The sequence below is a fragment of the Hemicordylus capensis genome, chromosome 6 (assembly GCF_027244095.1).
Source record: "Hemicordylus capensis ecotype Gifberg chromosome 6, rHemCap1.1.pri, whole genome shotgun sequence".
NCBI lineage: Eukaryota > Metazoa > Chordata > Lepidosauria > Squamata > Cordylidae > Hemicordylus > Hemicordylus capensis.
Window position 1 is genome coordinate 160,492,431 of NC_069662.1, and position 20,232 is coordinate 160,512,662.

Below are 20,232 nucleotides of genomic sequence, written 5' to 3' on the forward strand. Positions count from 1 at the left end.
AGCCTGTATGATCTCTCCAGGGACCTCAACAATCCTAGGCCCAGACAGATAACCAGAAGCAGCTATCAAGTTGTACTTTTTATTTCTCTATTTCTCCAGTCTACATTTTTTCTACTCTGAGCCTCCAGGGAATTGTATGCAATAAATAGTTATTAGTCAAAGTCTGGTTGTGCTGCTGTTTATGCATATTTAACAGATGACAGGCTGTCTTTTGGACTTCAGGGAACATCATTGTAAATTCACTGCATCAGGTCATATCTGCAGATACCCAAATGGTCCTTTTCAAGTGTGTATAATATCTGCACTGTGAATATAGCATTGTTGCAAAACAGCTGGCCAATTTACCAGAATCCAAAATTATTTCAACAAACCCTAAAGAACAAAGAAAGTTAGCTAGGACATCAAGAACTGCCATATATTGAGTTGGACCAACAGCCCATTTAATCCCGTGCTGTACATGCAGTTCAGGCATAAGTCTTCTCCCTGAAGATTCTTTAACTGAAAGTGCCAAGACAGCTACATCCTCTCAACCTGATGGTCTCCAGCTGTTGCTGGACTATGACTTCCATCAGTACTGCAGCTGGGGAAGATGGGAGATGTAGTCCTACTCCAACAACACCTGAAGATCCTCAGGTTGACCACCTATGCTGTATATAAACCTGGTTCATATTATGATACCTTCCCAGCTCCATGGGTGCAGTTCTAACATCTTTAGATGCAAAAGCGTTAACCTAGGTGGTATATGGAGACAGCCAAGGCAATTAGGAATATGGGAAGCAGCCATATATCGAGTCAGACCCTTGGTACATCTAGCTTAGTATTGTCTACACCAGGGATTCACAGTGTTGGGTCCCCAGATGTTCTTGGACTTCAAATCCCATAATCACCAACCAAAGGCCATTGGTGCTGGGGATTATGGGAGTTGAAGTCCAAGAACATCTGGAGACCCAACGTTGAGAATCCCTGGTCTACGCAGACTGGCAGCGGTTTCTCTAAGGTTACCAGCAGGAGTCTCTCTCAGCCCTGTCTTGGAGATGCCAGGGAAGGAACTTGGAACCTTCTGCATGCAAACATGCAGATGCTCCTCCTAGAGCGGTCCCATCCACTAAGGGGGATATCTTACAATGCTCACATGTAGATTCCCAGTCAACTGCAAACCAGGGTGGAGCCTGCTTAGCAAAGGAGCCTATTCATGCTTGCTACCAGGAGACAGCAGGAGAAATTCAGTAACCGCTGCAAAATGTATACAGGAGACCCTCATCCATGGTTTCATGTATCTGCAGATCGGTCTTAGAGCCCCAGTTTCTTTATCTGCAGCATGAAATATAGGCAATTTTCACCTATCTGTGATTCCTGAGTAGCCGGAAATGTTTTCTGATGTCATTTCCAGCCGCCATTTTGAAGCGCAGAGACATTTTATGGCTCTTTTTTGTAAAAAAAAAAAAAAATGAAATGAAAGATATGAGGATGGGGGGTGGAATTCCTGGGGACCTGGAGAACAAGGTACAACGCTTTTTGACCCTTATTTCTGCCCCCTCCCTGATTTTTAACCTTTTTTTTTTCCAGAGCAAGGGTCCTAACTCACCTACTCCCATTGACTCAAGGTTTCATTATTCGTGGTTTCCATATCTGAGCTAATTGGTGGGAACAGAACCTCTGCAAATAACAAGGGCCACCTGCACATACAGACTACCAGTTTGCACATAATTTTTCTCTGCGTTTGCAGGCATGAGCTCCCCTAATAGCACCATGTGAAGATGGTGTAGGAAAGGGAAAGAAGAAGGGAAAGAAACTGAATGAAATGATGTAAAAAGAGAAGCAAATGTTTTTAGCTGTTAGCAGGCAAAGAATCTGGCTTCCATGTAACACTCATTGAAGCAGACTCGTTTTGTCAATACAATTAGAGTAGATCAGAATGTATCCACATGAAGATGACTTGGGCCCACTCCTTCCAAAGGTGCTGAGCTCCCCTTTGCAAAGGAGCTGTGCCAGATACTTAGGCACGCTCCTTGCCACGTTCTTCAAGCAGATGACAAATCCAAGAATGCAAAATGAATAGACGACTCATCCAAGGAAGGAACACGCTGAGAAATGCGTGGCTTCGTTTCACGTCCAGCCTGACATTTTATTTAGCATGCCAAAGCTCATTCAGAGGAAAGAAACACACGCAGCCGCTTTGGCACCAACCATCTTGTAATTAGCAAGGCAAGCCGCTCAATTAAGCGCCAAGAACAAAGTCTCTTTAAAAAATAAAAGGGAAAAAAATCCATTCATGTGTCACTTTTGGAGGACTTGTGCTGGATAGATTTGAGAAGCTCCGTGCACATGCGCACGCACACACAGAGTGTCACATATTTGTCACAGCCATTTCCATCCTTCACATATTTTTCCAGTGTGCCAACCATAACTGACAACTATTACTAACATCGCTAACAATTAGTTATCAGGAGATTTTACACTGACTAAGCTGGCTCATCTGCCAGCTTCAAGAGGCCCTGTGCTAGACCCCCTGAGGAAAGAGGTGAGTTGCTAATGAGATCAAAGCCCTGAACACCAGAAAGCAGCAGCAGGAGGGGGTTACTACAGCTCTCTGTTGTAGCATCCCTACGAACTTTGTGGCAGTTCACTGTTCTCTGCTTGTGTGTCACCAAAGTCTGGACAACACAGATTAATCGGGTGGGATTGTGGGGCTGAACATATAAATCTGTTTCATACCAAATTAGACCACCTAATTAGACCATCTGGGCCATCTAACCCAGGATTGTCTACTCTGACTATCAGAAGTCTCAGGCAGAGTTTCCCCCCACAATCCTAATATTTAGAATCCTATTTTGGAAAAGAAATTTGAAATTTTGAAGAAGTTTGGGACTTTCTGAATGCAAAGCAAGTGCTCTGTTCCTGAGCTACAACTCAGCATGGATGTGCAAACTCCCACCTGCTTCACAGGTGAAGGGTTCAAGCAGATGAGACAGTTCTCTGAACATGGGATAGATCGCCACTCATTTTGCTGCACTGAGGCGGGAGAGAAGGGGGAATGGTCACAGGGAAGATTGAGCTGAAATGCCGCCCAATTTTCACTACCTTCTTTGAAGGTAAGGAATACAGGGGTCATTGGGGGGGGGGGTCTGGGGAGGCAGGAATCTGGTGAAATGACCAACAGTGGCAGTACCTTTCCTGCCTGCTGGTTTTGTTTTTTTAACTCATTAAGTCTGCTCATTACAACATTACTGCATAACACCGTGTCATGGTGAGCTGGTTGCCAGCAACCAGGAGGACAACCTGAATATGAGAACTTTCAGGAATAATACAGTTGCAAAAGTGCACATTCATAAATGCATACAAGCATTTGAATTAAGCCATTTGAAGGTAACAGCTTAGGATTTTCTTTTGTCATTGACTGACATCCTAACTAATTCTGCATGCATTCATGCAGTGGCTGTGTTCCCCCTTCAGTAGCACAGAGTGAGATCTCCCCCCTCCTTTTCTTTGTTGATCTCCCCTTCCCCCAGAAGTACTCTGGCCAACCTGAAAATATGTCCCATAATAAAATAAAATCAATAAAGTGGGGCATTGGTCAAAATGTCAGCGATTGTTCTTGTTCTGGATTTGTTCCATTCCCATTCACAAAGCTACTGAGGTGTACAGAAACCAAAAGGGACAACCATCTGAGGTCCACCTGCAAGGTAGGGCCAGTCATTCATAGGCTGCCAGATTATGTGAACCTTTGCAACACAGGAACATATGAAGCTGCCTTATACCAAGTCAGCCCATTGGTCCATCTAGCTCAGTATTGTCTACACTAGAGATTCTCAACATTGAGTCCCCAGATGTTATTGGATGTCAGCTCCCATAATCCCCAACCAAAGGTCAGTGTGACTGAGGATTATGGTAGCTGAAGTGCAATAACATCTGGGGACCCAACATTGAGAATCCCTGGTCTACACTGACTGGCAGCAGCTCTCCAAGACTCTTGGAGATCCTTCCTAGCCCTATTTGGAGATAATGCCAGGGACTGAGCCTGAGACCTTCCAAATGCAAAGCAGATGATCTACCACTGAGCTATGACCCCATCTCCTAAACCTGAACCTATGCAATTCATAATACATTAGTGTATTAGAAGCAAAGAAGAGGTGCACTTGAACTAAAAAGCCAAGGATGCGTCAAATGTCATCTGGAACTATTGGCATTCAGGTACCTTAATCAAGCTAATCTGACTTAGGTAATTTTCCCTGGGAGGGAAATAATCAACTTTTAATAGGATTTCCAGAGGAGTCTCCCCTGAAAAATGGCCCCTTAATTGCCACTTTCGGCAAAGACTAACCATCCTCCGTTGGCCATCCTCCGATTCGGATTTCGTAACCTTTTGGTCTTCCCCATCCTCTTCTCCCCCTGAGGATTTCTTTTTTCTTCTTCGGCTCCTTCGTTCTTTGGAAGTTTTGGATGCTAAAGGTGATGTTTCGAAGGAGCTAAGTGACATGGAATCAATTCCTCGTGCTAATTCCTGAGAACAGAGGAACGGAGCAGCAATAGATTAGCTGTAAAATTGAGAATCTGGTAATGGGAACTTGAACAAGGCACCCTCCACTTGCTTATCTGCACCGTGGAGATGCCACAAGATTGTATCCAAACTTTAAAAGCAAATATGTAAATGTTGTGGTTTGCCCGGTTTGGTTTGAGTCTGGACTGGACTTGAACCAAACTGGGCATGTTCTTTTTTTTTTTTTTTGCTCCCCTCCCCCAACATACCCCCGAATTGGCTTGAGTTCGAACTGGTTCCGGGGTTCTTAGTCTTAAAAATGTGGTTTTTTCCCTTCTAACACTTACTGCTGGTTCCAGGTTGCGACTGCTGAGGGGGGGGTGTCCCCTACCATCTCCCCCTTGAACCAGCCTTTTTTAGAATGGGAGAAGGCCAGCAGGGGGAGAGGGAGATGGCAGAGAACACCCCCTACGTCTGCCTACCCAGACCCGGCGGTGAGTGTTAAAAGTTCTTACAATTTTTTTGACTTAGAAACCCTCAAACTGGCCCTGAGCTGGCTTGTGGGGTTCGGCACGCGCCGAACTGGGCCCAGCTCGAGGGTTAGCCCTTGAGCCAGCTCAGTGTCAAACCGGTTCACACATCCCTAGTTCGCGTGTGTGTGGGGGGCGGGGGGACTTGCTCTGCAGGCAAAACATCAGAGGCATTTCTAAAAAGCCAAAAGAGATTTGATGTGAAATTCCTTGGTGTGGGGGGTGGGGACACAGATCCCTCCTCAAAGCAATCCTTTGAGGCAGGATTCTGCTCCATTCCTCGGGAAACAGGACTGGTCCATGCCCTCAACTGGTTGGCTCTTCAGTTGGCTTGTGTGTGTGTGTGCAGAATTATACCTCTCCCTTCCACCATGCACAGGACACCATCATTGTGTAGTGGTTAGAGCACTGGGCTAGGACTAGGGATGGGCACAAACCTGTTCAGAGGCCCTTTTATGGACCTCCAAACAGGTTCGAATGCCAGGGCCGGTTGGAAGTTCAAAGGCCCTGGGGGTAGCACTTTAAGGGTGGGTGAGGGTGCACTCACCCCTCCCACCACTCCCCCCCCCGCTGGCGCTTGTTACTTTCCAAAACCTTTGGGGTGGCAGCATACCTCCCTGTCCTCGTCTGGAAGTGGCCAGAAGTACTGGGCATGCGTGTGCCCATCAAGTGCTCATGCACGCACAGCAGATGGGCACATGCCCGCAACAGGCACACGCCAACCCAGTACTTCCAGAAACTTCCGGCCGAGGACAGGGAAGGGGCGACAGGGAGGTACGCTGCTGCCCCGAAGGTTTTGGAAAGTAACAAGCGCCGGCGGGGGGGGGGGAAGCAGCGGGAGGGGTGAGTGCACATTCCCCTGCCCTTACAGCGCTACGCCACTGCCTTCTCTCTTGGCCTTACCTACCTTACAGGGCTGTTGTGAGGATAAACATAACCACGTATTCAGCTCAGGGCTCCTTGGAGGAAGAGCAGGACATAACTTTTAACAAACATACTTGATGGTCTGATTTATATTTCTCTTTACTCCCTCAAAAAAGGGGGAGGAAATCACACAAATTAGGCCTTTGTGTATACTAACTCCACATAGAAAGTGATGAGTGAGGTGGAGGAGAAGATGCATGCCTACTGAAATGCTGGCCCAGGGACAATGATGTAACAAGGACACTCTGCAAATCTGTGGTAGAGCTGCAGTTTTCCTGCCCTCAAGTTTCCCACTCAATGGCTATATAACAACAGCTTTGGAAGAGGAGAGCATTTTGCATCAGAGTCATGGCACGAGGGTGGGGGTGGGGGGTTCTAACTTCTGAGCACAGCCCCAATTCAAACTGGGTTAGGGGTGCGCACGGAACATGGCCTGTTCAGTTCTAATCCTGACTAGATTCAAACCATCCCGGCCCAGTTCCAGATCTGGCCGAATCAGGCCTGGTCCAGTTCAGCCATTGAACTGGGCTGACCCAGTTTGTGGGCCGGTTTAGGGATATACTTGTAAAGCAGAATCTGGTGAGGATTCCCCTTTACAAGTAAAGGGACTTTCTCCTATCCCAAGACATGGCTAGGAGAGCATGGGCGGGCATAATAAGGAGGGCATACATAAGGAAGGTATGGGCAGGCAAGAGAAAGGGTACTTTGTACCTTATCTGAAGCAATGGTGGAGGCAGCCCAGATTGTCTTCCAGCAGGCTGGCGGGGGGCTTAGAGGAGTCCCTTCTGCCGCCCCTGCTGCCGATGTCTCCGCCAACTCTGCTGCCACCTCACATAAGGTACAAAGTACCCTTTCTCTTGCACGCTCACACACACATAGCCTTAGGATAGGGAATACTCCTTTACGTGTAAAGGAGAATTCTCGCTGGATTCCCCTTTACAATTATATCTCTGAACTGGTTCGGACCATTTCTTTTAAAATTGAGGCCGGAACAGTTTGAACTTGGACAGGCACTGAACTAGGCCAGTTTGATTCGATCCATGGTTTGGTTTGATCGAGCCGGCTCGCACATCCCTAAATCAGGGTCCCTGCAGCTGCTTATAGGAAAAGGAAAAAAGATTTCAGGAGACTTGGAGCTCCCACCTCACATCTCACCAAGTTCCAAGTGGAGATTTGAATTTGGGTCTCTCTGGTCCACTCTAGTAACTACACCACACCAGCCCGATCCCCATTAGTCTCAAAACAAGAGACAAGGAAGTACCGACCATGCGCCCATCCTGACAACATCTGACTATTTGGGCAGAGGCCTCTTTTCCCCAAGAGGTTCTGCTTTCAGAGAAATCTCTGCTTCTCCCAGTAAAGCAGAAGTAAAAGTGCATGTTATTTTTGCTGATATGGCGTGGGGTTTTTTTTACAAGTGAAATCTTATCCCACGAAGTGACAGAACCTGCTGTGAGCAGGGATCCAGAGCAATAAACACAAACTGCGGGCTTAAAAAACCTCACGCATCTAATACACAGATAAGATGGACTTTTTCACTCTGCATGCCTGGACAGCAGCAGGCTCTGTGCGTCAGCTATCTGGAGGAATCGCTGCAGGGAAAGTCTGATAAAAGCAAGAGGTGCTAGAAATTGAGCTGAAGCCAAATTTGAAGCCAAATTGGGGGTGGGGGGAATCATAATGTAAACCCCTATTGTAAACCTAGCCAAAAGATTTGGGGGGGGGCAAATTCATAATGTAAACCCCTATCTATATTAAACACAACAATGAAACAGTTTGCCAGCAAAAACAAAATAACCCACCCATGATCATGAAAAATGAAGCGGATGGCCAGGGGCAGGAAAAGAGAAACCAAGCATGTAGGAACACAGGAAACTGCCTTATACCAAGTCAGACCACTAGTCTATCCAGCTTAGCATTGTCTATACCAGGGAGTCTCAATGTTGTTTCCCCAGATGTTACTGGACTTCAACTTCCATAATCCCCAGCTAGGGGTGTGCAAACTGGCTCGAGCCAGTTTGATGTTGAGCCGGTTCAGTTCGATGGCATGGGGTCGAATCGAACCACCCCCTGTTCGGTCTGACCCTGGATCGAACACCCCTGGGGTTTACGGAACTTTTTCAGTTTAAAAAAAATCACCTTTACTTCCCTCTAGGGAGTTGCTGGAGGCGGCGGGGGGAGGGGGAGTGTTTCCCGCGGAGGTTCCCCCTCCCCCTGCTGGCTTCGGGCACTCTTCGGCCAGTTTTCGGCCTTCTCCTGGTGGCCTGGCGGCCATTATGGAGGCTGCACACTTTTTCTTTAGAACTAAAAAGGTCCGTGAACACCCCCCCACACACACACACACACTGAACCGAGCCAAGGGGGGTTCAAGGGGTTGCCGGACCAAACTGGCCAAGTTGGGGTCGAGTCTGGTCCAGACTTGAACCGAACCACCTGGTTCCATGCACATCTCTATCCCCAGCCCCAGTAGCCTTTGGTGTGGGATTATGGAAGTTGAAGTCCAATAACATCTGGGGCCCCAACATTGAGAATCCCTGGTCAAAACTGACATGGAACAGCTCTCCAAGGTTTCAGGCAAGAGTCTTTCCCAGCGCTACTTGGAGATGCTGCCAGGGAGTGAACCTGGGACCTTCTGCATGCCAAACAGATGCTCTACCACTGAACTACATCCCTCCCCCTAAGGGGAATATCTTACAGCACTTGCATGTGGTCACCTATCCAAATGCAAATCAACACAGACCCTGCTCAGCAGAGGAGCAATTTGTGCTCACTACCACAAGACCATCCATCTAATGGTGCAGCAGGGAAATAGCTTGAATAGCAAGCCAGGGCAGAGGTTGCTGTTCCAAATTCCCGCTGGTATATTTCCCAGACTAAGGGAAACACCTATGTCGGGCAGCAGCGATATAGGAAGTTGCTGAAAGGCGTCATCTCAGACTGTGCGGGAGAAGGCAATGGTAAACCCCTCTTATATTCTACCAAAGGCAACCACGGGGCTCTGTGGGCACCAGGAGTCAACACTGAGTTGAAGGCACACTTTACCTTTACCTTACCACAAGACCAGTCCAGCTCCCTGCCCCTTTACATCAGACAGAGGCTAGCATTCCTCTCCATAATGTGCTGGACCAATTCAAGCTGCTGTTGGGGTCATATTTGTATCTTTCTCATTAATCTTCCTAGGATTTAATCCTTCCAGTATTAATCGTCCAAGGAGCTCAGAGTGATATACGAACCTGCTCCATTTTCTGTCTTCACAGCAGTCATGTGAGGTGGGCTAGGCTGAGAGATGGTCCAAGGTGAGTAATACTATGAATCCAGATTTACCCCGTTCTAGCTCAGTGCTCTAACCACTACACCATGCTGGCAAGCCCACTGTTCCCACTGGTGGAGGACAGGTCTACCAAAGGCTGTTAGTGAAGATAGCTAAATGGATTCTCCAGCTTCAGAGACCAAATGCCACTGAATGCCAGTTCCAGGGAAGCAGCAGCAGGAAAGGACTTTCTGCCTTCATCTCCTGCTTGAGGACTACCAGAGGCATCTGGCTGGGCACTGCGGGAAGCTGGCCTAGGTAGGCCTTAGCCCGGATCCAGCAGGGTCTCCTCTTATTTCTCTCTTTAAAAAGAAATAAAGCCTGTTTTCACGACCCAAAGCTGGATAGGAGGAGCGTCTAGCCAGGATTCAAGACCTGTGAGCGCTTCCGAGAACCAGTCGTGTGTGCAAAAACTGAGGGGGGAGGAGGGGAAACTGACCGTGTGCTAGCCGTGATCTGGGTACGGTGGCACGGGGGTATGCTTTTCAACACTGTCGATACAATGCTTGGTAAAAATTGTTGGCTGGAGACCATTATCCTACCCAGATCATGGCTAGCACACCATCACCTCCCCCTCCTCATGCCTCGATTTTTGCCGACACATTGCTTCTTGGGAGCATGCATGGGACTTGGAGCCTGGCTGGATTGGCTCAGAACAACTGCATTTTTGAATGAGGATCTAGTCTATTGACCCCACACTCACCCTGAGATTTGGGGATTTTGCCCTCCCGGAAAGAAGCCTGAATTGATTCATGCCCACTTACAGCAGCTGACGTAACTAAGGGCTGCCTACCCCACACAAGTTGAAGGTGGGTTCATTCAAGTTAATCAGTGCTATTGTATTACATCTCTGCATTGGTCAATTAGTTGTATTATTTGCACAAGAGAAACATCAGCAGTGTTTAAACAGCTGACCCTATCTATTATTTCCACTTGTTGAATAACGGGACACTAATGACTGTTTGAAGCTGGAAGATCAATAAAGCAAACCTGAAAAGAATGCTAATTAACTTGAACTAATGGGAAGGGCTGCAAATATGGAATGAAAAGCCATTAATTTCTCTCTGGTAAGCATGGAAATACCTTTGAAGATAATCATAATAAATCAACGGCCTATTTTTAAGCAGGTGTTCACACTCCCATTGTCTACTAACACACAGTGTTGTAGCAGGATGTACTATAAGATACAAGGAGAATCCGACCAGGGACTTCGGCAGCAAGCCGCACATGCCTTACTTGCTGTACCACCAGGTCAGCTCTGAGGTAGAGGGAGCTATTGGTCAGGTCTTTGCTGCACTACAGCACCACCCAGATAATGGCCAGCAAGGGTACTGCAGCCCAACCAGACCAGGTGATCTAGGGAGAAGAAAGCAAAAGGGAGGCCTCATGCACTACAAAAGAAGATTGCTCAAAGACTTCCTCAGACAGTTCCACAGACCTCTTGCTCTTTTTTCAGTGCCTCCATGGCTTCCCGGAACTTCCTCTCCTTGGCCTCCGTTTCTGCAATGGTGGCTTGGTTCTGCTCTTCATAGGCCATGGCCACCACAGCCAAGATCAAGTTGACCAGATAAAATGAGCCCAGAAAGATGACCAGCATAAAAAAGAGCATGTAGATCTTGCCAGCAGATCTAAGGGTCTGCACAAACAAAATCAAAGAGAAGTCTAAGGATTCATTAAAACAATTCACTACATTTTCCATTAAACCTTTGTAGGGAGGCACTGCATTGTAGGGGTATTGCCTGCATTTTCTAATTTTGACCAACAACAGACATAAACAGGCTTGAGATGACATGGGGACATTATTAAATCGACCGGCAACAATTTAGCAAGCTGGGCCACATGGAGGGGACTGCGGAGGTTCCAGGTGACCATCAGGGGGAGGCTGCAGGTGAGCGGGGGGGCTGTGGTGGTAGTAGCTGCCGCCAAAATATTTGAACACCAGTTGATGCCAACATCGCTACACTGCTGGTTGGGAAGTAAGTAGGAGGGAACCAGTGGTTCCCAAGGAGTGTGTACTCACAGTGGGCGGCATCCAAATCTATCCACTGCTGGTTCCTGACTTTTCACCCAACATTATCCACCCAACTTCAAATCCTGGTTATGGAAATCAATTAAATATTAGGCAAAAGTCGGGTGGGGGGCTCGGGAACTAGTGGCGGGTGAGTCTGGACGACACACGCATCAGGAGCGTGGCCTCCCCAGGAACCACTTGTCATCTCCACTTACTTGCCAGTGGATCCATTGAACCCACCCTATGCATGTGGGAATCCATAATGGAATGCAGTTCCTGACTTGGGAATACGTAGAGGGAAGTCAGCAGAGACCACCAACTTGTCTTTTTCTCCTACACTGAGAATGCAGACTAGGAGCAGATGATGATTGTCACATGTCAGGGATTGAAGCTTCTACCTGTTGATAGAGGCGCTCCCAGTAATCTTGCGTCATGAGGCGGAACAAGGAGAGAAAGGCCCAGCCAAACGTATCAAAGCTTGTGAAGCCATGATCAGGGTTTTCACCAGCCCTTAGACATTGATACCCTGTTGGACACGTACTGTGGAAAGAAAAACAGTGAGGAAGAAGGGGTAATTGCAGGCAAACTCCTCTCGGCTTAAACCAGAACTGGATCAGGTCTTGCAAGTATCATTGGAGAACACTTGGGGCGGGGGGGAGATCACTTTTTTGAAAATCTAAACAGAGTCGTCATCTCGGCTGCACCATATCGTATTGCCTTATTCTCAGCCTTATTCTCTCAACATTTCATCTATTCTTTTACTGAGTTCTCCAAAGCCTTAAAAATCAGATGTTGGGGGGAGTGCATTTGCTTAGCTCTGACTGAGCTGTGATCAGCATCCTGGACTTAGAGGAAAAAGCAGGTTTCAACTAAAAACACGTTCTGTGTACAAGGAGAATCTTGCTCTAGAAGAATCTGTTCTCTGTTGCTCCCAAAGGCGGGACTAGAACGAGGCGGCTGAATTGACAAGGAAGCAGATTTAGGCTGGACATTATGCAGAATTTCCTCACTGTAAGAGCTGTCTGACAGTGGGGCAGTCTGCTTCGTGCACTCTGGCCTCTCCTTGGTTGGAGGTTTTCAACACCGGTTGGACGCCAGTGCCATCTGTGGGGGATGCTATAGCCATTTTCTGCACTGGGCAGGGGATTGGACTAGAAGACCACCAAGGTCCCTTGGGAACACAAGAAGCTGCCGTCTACCAAGTCAGACCATTGGTCCATCTAGCTCAGTATTCTTTACACAGACTAGCAGCGGCTTCTCCAAGGCTGCAGGCAGGAGTCTTTCTCAGCCCTATCTTGGAGATGCTGCCAGCGAGGGAACTGGGAACCTCCTGCAGGCAGGAATGCAGGTGCTCTTCCCAGAGTGGCTACATCTCCTAAGAGGAATATCTTACATTGTCCACATGTAGTCTCCGATTCAAATGCAAACCAGGGCAGACCCTGCTTAACAAAAGGGACAATTCATGCTTGCTACTACAAGACCAGCTTCCAACTCTAATAATCCATATCCCTGAACAAATCATTAAGAACATTGGCAATACCACCTATAAAGTCCAAGTAGCTGATGCCACCATCCTTGAAGGGCAGAAGAATATTCTATGATCTGTCACTTGACCATCTATTATCTGTCACATGACTCACTGCTATCAAGTTCCAGCTTCTTAGTCCCATGAAACCTAAGCTGCCCAGGGCTGTGATAAGGCATTCCTTTGATGTACAGGACTTTCTCATGTCCCTGAGATCCTTACTTGACCTTTCTGCCTCTCCAGAATGACTTACTGTTGCCCCCTCTTGGTGTGACCAAGAACATTGGTCTTCAGTTGATAGGTCCTTTATGGGATGGGGCTGTAGCTCAGAGGTGGAGCATCTGCTTGGCATGCAGAAGGTCCCAGGTTCAATCCCTGGCAGCATCTCCAGGTAGGTCTAGGAAAAACTCCTGCCTGAAACCTTGGAGAACTGCTGCCAATCAGTGTAGACAATACTAAGCTAGATGAACCAATGCTCTGACTTGGTATAAGGCAGCTGCCTATATTCCTACTCCCTGAAACACAACAGGGTTTCAATTAATTAAGAAAAATGTTGAGAGAAGGAAGAGAAGGTGAAATTTGGGAGAAGAGAGAGAAGGCAAAGGCAAAAAGAGGAGGAGGGAAAAGAAAAGTTGTAAGGGGGGATTTGACAAATGCATAGAGGTGAATAGGGTATATCCATATTGAGCCTCCATTTTCAGAGGCAGTATACCACTGAATACCAGTTGCCTGGGAGCAAAGGCGGGAGAAAGGTAGTCTTCACCATATCCTGCTTGTGGGCTTCCTTGTTGGCCACAGTGGAAGCAAGAAACTGGGTGAGATGGACTTTGGGTCAGATCCAGCAGGGCCTTTTGTATGGTCTTATGATAGCAAGCAGCAAGCAAGACCAAAGAAAGTAGGCCATACATTGAAGGTTGGGCTGAAATATGGGTTCAGAGTTTGGAAATGTTACAGAGGCCAGCCAAGCCCTGCTCTCTGGCCTGCCACTAAATCATATCTAGCCGGAGGGAACCAGAGATAGAGCCTTCACAGTGGTGGCCCTATATTGTGGAACTCTCTCCCCATCTAGTTTTGCTCTTGCCTGTTTTTAAGCAGTACTGATTTTATTCTGGATGGGCTCTTATAAAATATCATCACTACTGTCATTGTATTGTTTATTGCAGGCTTATGCTGTTTGATGGTGGGTTTTTTTGGAGGGGGAGTTGTGTGGCTGCCTGCATCATTTTTGTGTTTGCAGTTTGTTAGCTGCCTTGTGAAAACTTTACTTAAAAAGACAGGACAAAAATGAATTAAATAAATAAAAAATTACTGGCCCAACACTCTCCTGCCTCTCTTCAGGAGAAGAAGGGCAAGGGTTTCCCAGAAGCTTCTCTGTCATTACTGAGTCAGACCTCTTCAGGACTGTCTCCTCGGGTTGTCAGCAGCTCTCCAGGGTTTCAGGCTGCAGGCCTTTTCAGCTCTAGCTAGAGATGCTGCCAGGTGTGGAACCTGGAGCCTTCTGCATTGATCTCTGCAACTGCATCACGTTTCTCTGCAACTGCATTACGACTCACATACACATCACCTTATGCTGCGTTGAACCATTGGCCCATCAAGTTCAATATTGTCTACTCTGACTGCCCAGGGTTGCAGACAGATTGCTTTCCTAGCTTGATGTGGAGATGCCAGGACTGAATCTGGGATCTTCAGTATGCAAAGCAGATGCTCTACCGCTGAGCTATGGCCAAATCCCCAAGATGTCCTGTTGAAGATGGATGGATGGATGGACTGATTGATTGATTAAGTGCCATCAAGTCGGTGTTGACTCTTAGCAACCACAACCCCGGATAAATGTTTGGATGCTAGAGTTTTCTTCCTTTTTTTTTTTTTATTAAGAGTATTTATACCTGGCCTATCAGCCTTCAAAAGCACTCCTGGGTGGAAAACCACTGCCTGAACAGATTTTTAAAGAATCCTAAGGGATTTGACTAATCCCTTTTGAATTTTCTGGGAAATCTGTATGTAGCAGAACATTGAGGAAACCTGGGGGTAGGAAGGAGCTTGTCAAGACATCAACTTATCCGCTTATTTACAAGGATTGGCTATACCGACATGTTCCATTAGTATAAAGCATCTTTCTAGAGGAACATCCATGGGACACCGCACAATTCATCACAATAAAAATTACAGTGCTATTGATGAAGGACAGTTAACAGCATCAATCTAGCCATCCATCCATCAGGCCGTAATCAACATTGTGGGCTGGCACCAGGGTAGGAAATTGAAAAGGCTTCCTTGTCAAGTCAACAACATAGATTGACCATCCTTGATATTAATAGCTTTGGGGCAAAGATAATTAGCCTACATGTCTTTTAAAAAGGATTAGATAAATTCACAGAGAACAAGGTCTATCAACAACTCTTAGCCATGAAAGATAAATGGAGCCTCCATATTGAGAAGCAGAATACCTTCAAAAAAGAACAGGAGAAGAATGTTGCATTCAGGTCCTGGTTGGGAGCTTCTCAAAGGTGTCTAATTGGAAACAAGATACTGGACTAGATGGAACTCTAATCCGATACAGCAAGATGCCAGGGTGTGCAGAACATTTTGATTGTGAAATGTTTTGTGTGTTTTTTAGCTTGGAACAGAACATCCTCTTTAAAAGGGGCCTGTTTCAAGCTCAGAGCAGAACCACCCCATTTCAACTGAAATGTTTTGACTTTTTGAGTGTCATTTTGGAGGCCTGTTTTTCCCTTGCTGATTGGTTTTCTGGCACTGGCTTCCAACTGGTTTGCGATCTCCTTGCTTCTTGGTTAGCTTATCATACAAATCAAGTGTTGTCGTGGGCAACTGTGCCTCCATTGGCTGGAGGGAGGGAGGAGGGAGGGAGGGATGGAACACAAAGGGAGGGAATTTCCAATTCAAAAATGTATTCAAAGGGACTGGGAGGCAGAGAGAGCCCTTATAGTGTGCCTCTCTCTTGAAGAGGATACATCAGGACAGGAGAGGAGGGAGGTTTGAGTCTGTGGTTTTCTTTTCTCAGCACAGAGTATAATATTCATTCATTCATTCATTCATTCGATTTCTATACCACCCTTCCAAAAATGGCTCAGGCTAGTGGGCAAAATGGCTAATATGCTGTGCTATCGCTGCTATAACTAACTGGTTTTGCTGAATCTCAGATTGACAAAGGCAGAACTAGGATGCTTGCCTTCCTTGAGTTGTAGTTTGGTTTGTTTGTGAGACAGTGTTGTGGCAAGAAATGGACAGTGGCAACTGTGTGTGCATGTGTGCAGTATTTCTTGTTGGTTGCTGTGATGAGCTCCATGTGTGGCCTTGAGACTAACTTGTGCTTCACTCAGTGCTCTGATCTGGTCTGCAATCTGTTTTGGAAGATGTACTCAGTCAAAATGTGGCTGAAGTTGAGTGCTTCATAGGAACCTTTGGGGATCTGGGGAAAAGGTTAAAAATCTGTTTAAAATTGCCTGTTTGCCCATTTCTTTTGTGTGTTGGGTGGCTGGTAATACCCACCATGCCCTACCACCCAGCGCTGAAGGTTTTTCTCTGGCTCACAATAATATATGTGTTGGAGAAAGTCTTAAATCCTTACTCCCTTCCATAGTTCCCCCCCCCCGTAGTTCCCCCTACCCACCTTAGACTGGAATGGAGGAATGAAAGGAGGCATCTCTCCCCACTCTGGCACACTTATGCATGGATCCAGGCACTGGCACAGCTGGGAAATGTAGTTTTCCCAGCACGAAAGACAGATGTCAATAGGAGGGGTTATGAAGGGAGGCAGGTGGATAGGAAAGATATGTTCCTGAAGCTCACTAGGGGGTTGGGGAGGGATCAGGCTCTGTTATACTCTCAAGGCAGTTACTGGGAATATGATGAGTCTGACTTGGCTAGGAATTGGGATCTGAATAAATCAAACGATTTTCTGAGATATAAGAAAATTTTTCGAGTTTTCTGAGGCCAATTTGAAGCCTGATCAGGAGAGTTCACCCATCACTAGTTGAGGTCCAGCCCCTGCTAGACCCCGACAGCTGGCAGTGGCAGCAGAGAATGGCTCCTTCAGTCGAGCAGCTGCCAGAGGAGCAGAACCACGTTGGTATTTTAGTCCATGAGCCAGGACTATAAATGCTGGCCCTCGGTATCATCTCAGGGGACGGATGCTCAGAGTGATTTATTATTATTTTTTTAATTTTGGCCATGCCTTCCCTCCTAGACATGGGAAATAGATAATAGCATGGTTGCACTCCCATCTTCCTGTGTTTTATCACCCCTTCTTTATCATTGTTGCCACATGATCCAGGTAAAATTACAGCCATTTTTCCACAGAGTGAAGAGTCAGGGTCAGCATTAGGGTAACGGCAAACAAACTGTTGCACTCTCCCCAAGGAAGAATCTTTGGAGCCCGTGCCTGGCAATAGTGCGTATGAGCAGCATGCCTGCTTCTGCACAGATTTGACTCGTGGCTTCTTTGCATTGGCAGGTGCCTCAGAGTAATTGGAGGGAAGGGGGTTGTACCATCACCCTGCAGGGAAGAGGGCTGTACCACCACTCTGTTTCCTCCTCTTGCACGGCTACCCTTGACCGATCAGCTCTCCAGGAGAGAGAGGTCCCATTCCCAGAGAGCAGCCCTCATCATCAGCTGCCTCTCGTTCAAATAGCCTTTTGCAGAGCCTGCAGGGCTCCAACCCTCCCCTTGAACCCCCCCCCCCGGCCCCATGAATCTCATTTCCTACTTCCGTTCCTCAAAAGTCTCGCAGTGCTACTGGCGTTGCTGCCAGCAACTCGTTCTCCGAGGGCCCTTGGCAGTACAAAGAGCATGCCGGAGTGATCGTGGCCAGCTTGCCCCACTGCCAGGGAGGAAGGGAAGCCCCAAAGTAGGGAGGCCATGCCCCTTGCGCGCCTCACCATCAGCTGCAAGGAGCTCCGGATGCCACCGTGCCCTGACAGGTCATTCCTGCCAATTGTTATTTCCATTTCTCTGACAACATCAATGACATTTTATAGCAGTTTTTGTGTTTATAAAACTTCTCAAAAAGCTTTTAAAACATCATTGCACATTTAGTCACTGTGAGCCTGATGGTCAGGACAATAAAAGCATGATAACACACTGGAAGCTGAAAGTATTGCAATGCTATCACATGTTTTCCATCTCTAGGGGTGTCGACCTTGTTAAAAAAATTCCAGTGAGCATTTTCCCTCTCTGATGGTACCTACCACCCCAGCTGGCTCATATACGATTTACTTCACCCTCAGTCCATCTGAGTCTGCCAAGATCTCCCTCCCAACCGCCACCGCCGAGTCTCCTCTTCTTTGGTCAAGAGAGCAACATTTTTAAAATCAAAAGATGGCAACCCTAAGACAAAGCTCTCTCTTTTGCATCACACTCCATACAACAGGAGGGCTTTAGGGGCAAATGTGTAGTGTTCTGAATGCAAAACTTGAACAACAACAAAAATGCTGCTTTTGCATAGCAGCTAATGGGTGCCGAAAAGTTTTTTTATGTGCTTATAGGGATTTTCTAATGAAACCTAGCAGCAACAACAACAGAAATAGTTCCCTAAAGAGGTTTTAAAAATAGCATTGAGATTCACCAGAGAACTTTCTAAGGCCTCATTCGCCTTCTAAATTACTAGTATTTATAGACTGAGGTGAAACAATACCCTTGCAAAATGACAACACAAGATGTATCATCCTATAGAGCATTAAAATTACTTTGGTCTCAATCTATAAATGAAAATTAGGGTCCAAGAGAGGATAAAGGTAATTAAGGTTTCCATAGCAACTATCACTAGGATGCAGTTGCCAAAGGTGTTTTGTAGTTACATCTTTAAGTTGCCCCAGTGACTGGCTTTTTCCTTAGCAATTGCCAGTCCAGTCCAATACAGGCAGAAGACAAACGCCTTTTGAGTGGCAATATAGGTTATTTATTAGATTGCCATTTTTCCCTGGGCAATGATCTAACTGTGGCACAAGCTGAAAACAACAGGTGATGCATTACTTTATTCACTGAAAATATTTCTATGTAGGTATGCAATGATGATTACACAGAAAATATCCCTCACTGCACCCCCGTGCTGAGGAAAGCTTCTCTTGTTGCATTTCTACCGGTCACACATTTGTTAAAAGTATGGGAGATTTGCCAGGAAAAAAATATATCAACTCTAATCAGTACCTGAAGTGTGCCTCAGAGCTGAACACCCAGGATGTAGCCCCCTTTACATGGTGGGAATGAGTGGAGAAAGATGTGGGAGAAAAATGATGAGGAACATGCCCATTGCTTAATTTCTCTGAATCAGGCTGCTGTGCGGGGTTCAGCAGCAGCACTTGCTGTTGTTAAGAACTCCAATCTTACTGAAATCTGCTCAACTTTTGATTCTCTCATGCTGAAGACAGCCAAACACAGCAAGCTGAACACAATACGTCTTGCACCCTGGCCTGCCAGACACCTGCAAACTCAGGTAGGAAGCAAACACAGGAGATTCTTAAGCCCTATTAAAAAATAATAGGGCAGTTCACATGATTGATATGGGGGCAGGAGAAGCCTCATACCCTAACTTGGGAGCGGGGTGCACTCCTGAGTTTTGATCGTGTGCTAGCTCAAAACAAAGTTGGAGTGGGGAGCTTGATCGTGATCTAAGCCCCAGCTGGGTAGGATGGGTGCACCCTACCTAGATGCCATCCCCAGCTTTGAAACAAGGCAGGTGGGGAAGTCATCCTGCTCAGTTGGGGCTTGACTGACAATCAAGCTCCCCACCTCCAACACACAATCAAAAACAGCTCCCAAATTAGGGTAGGAGGCCTCCCCTACCTGAATATCAATCGTGTGAACTTCCCTATTATGTTGTACGAGTGTACAGATGTCCGCACATGAGGAGGCCATTTGCGTCACCACATGTGGAGGCCCGAACTAGGCTGAAGCCCGTCCAGGCTGTCATTCGGGAGACTGGCGGAGGTCTTGGGGGAGCCCCCACCACCGCCCCCTGCTGCCTCTCTGGAGTTTTACCACCACCTGAAAATAAAAGGAACTAAGGAACCTTTTGCTCCTCCTCCCCAGCGTTATGATAGAGAGCCAGCATGGTGTAGTGGTTAGAGTGCTGGACTAGGACCGAGGAGACCCGAGTTCAAATCCCCATCCAGCCACGAGACTTGCTGGGTGACTCTGGGCCAGTCACTTCTCTCTCAGCCTAACCTACTTCACAGGGTTGCTGTGAGGAGAAACTTAAGTATGTAGTACACTGCTCTGGGCTCCTTGGAGGAAGAGTGGCATATAAATGTAAAGTAATAATAGTGATGATGATGATGATGATGATGAATCCTCCTTTACTTGTAAGGGGCCAAACCAGACCCAGAACTAGACCAGGTCGGATTGGTTCGAATCTGGTCCAGATTTGAACTGAACCGGCCAAACCGGTTCCACGCACATCCCTAACTTTTAAATGTTTGTGTGAATGACTGTACCTG

General features: G+C 46.9%; 1 protein-coding gene and 1 non-coding gene across 14 annotated transcripts in view; one reads left to right on the plus strand and one right to left on the minus strand.

Annotated features, from left to right (window-relative positions):
- Positions 1-20,232, minus strand: part of LOC128329198 (sodium channel protein type 5 subunit alpha-like) — a 371,320-nt gene that overhangs the window by 162,766 nt on the left and 188,322 nt on the right. For all 13 annotated transcript variants that reach the window (XM_053259890.1, XM_053259889.1, XM_053259895.1 and 10 more), the window contains 3 exons: positions 11,651-11,792; positions 10,680-10,877; positions 4,322-4,501 (listed from right to left, as the gene is read on the minus strand). In XM_053259890.1, the coding sequence (XP_053115865.1) occupies positions 4,322-4,501; positions 10,680-10,877; positions 11,651-11,792 (520 nt within the window). The remainder of the gene's footprint in view (positions 1-4,321; positions 4,502-10,679; positions 10,878-11,650; positions 11,793-20,232) is intronic.
- TRNAA-GGC (transfer RNA alanine (anticodon GGC)) lies at positions 13,093-13,164 on the plus strand. The gene has a single exon. It is a non-coding gene; the product is annotated as a tRNA-Ala (tRNA).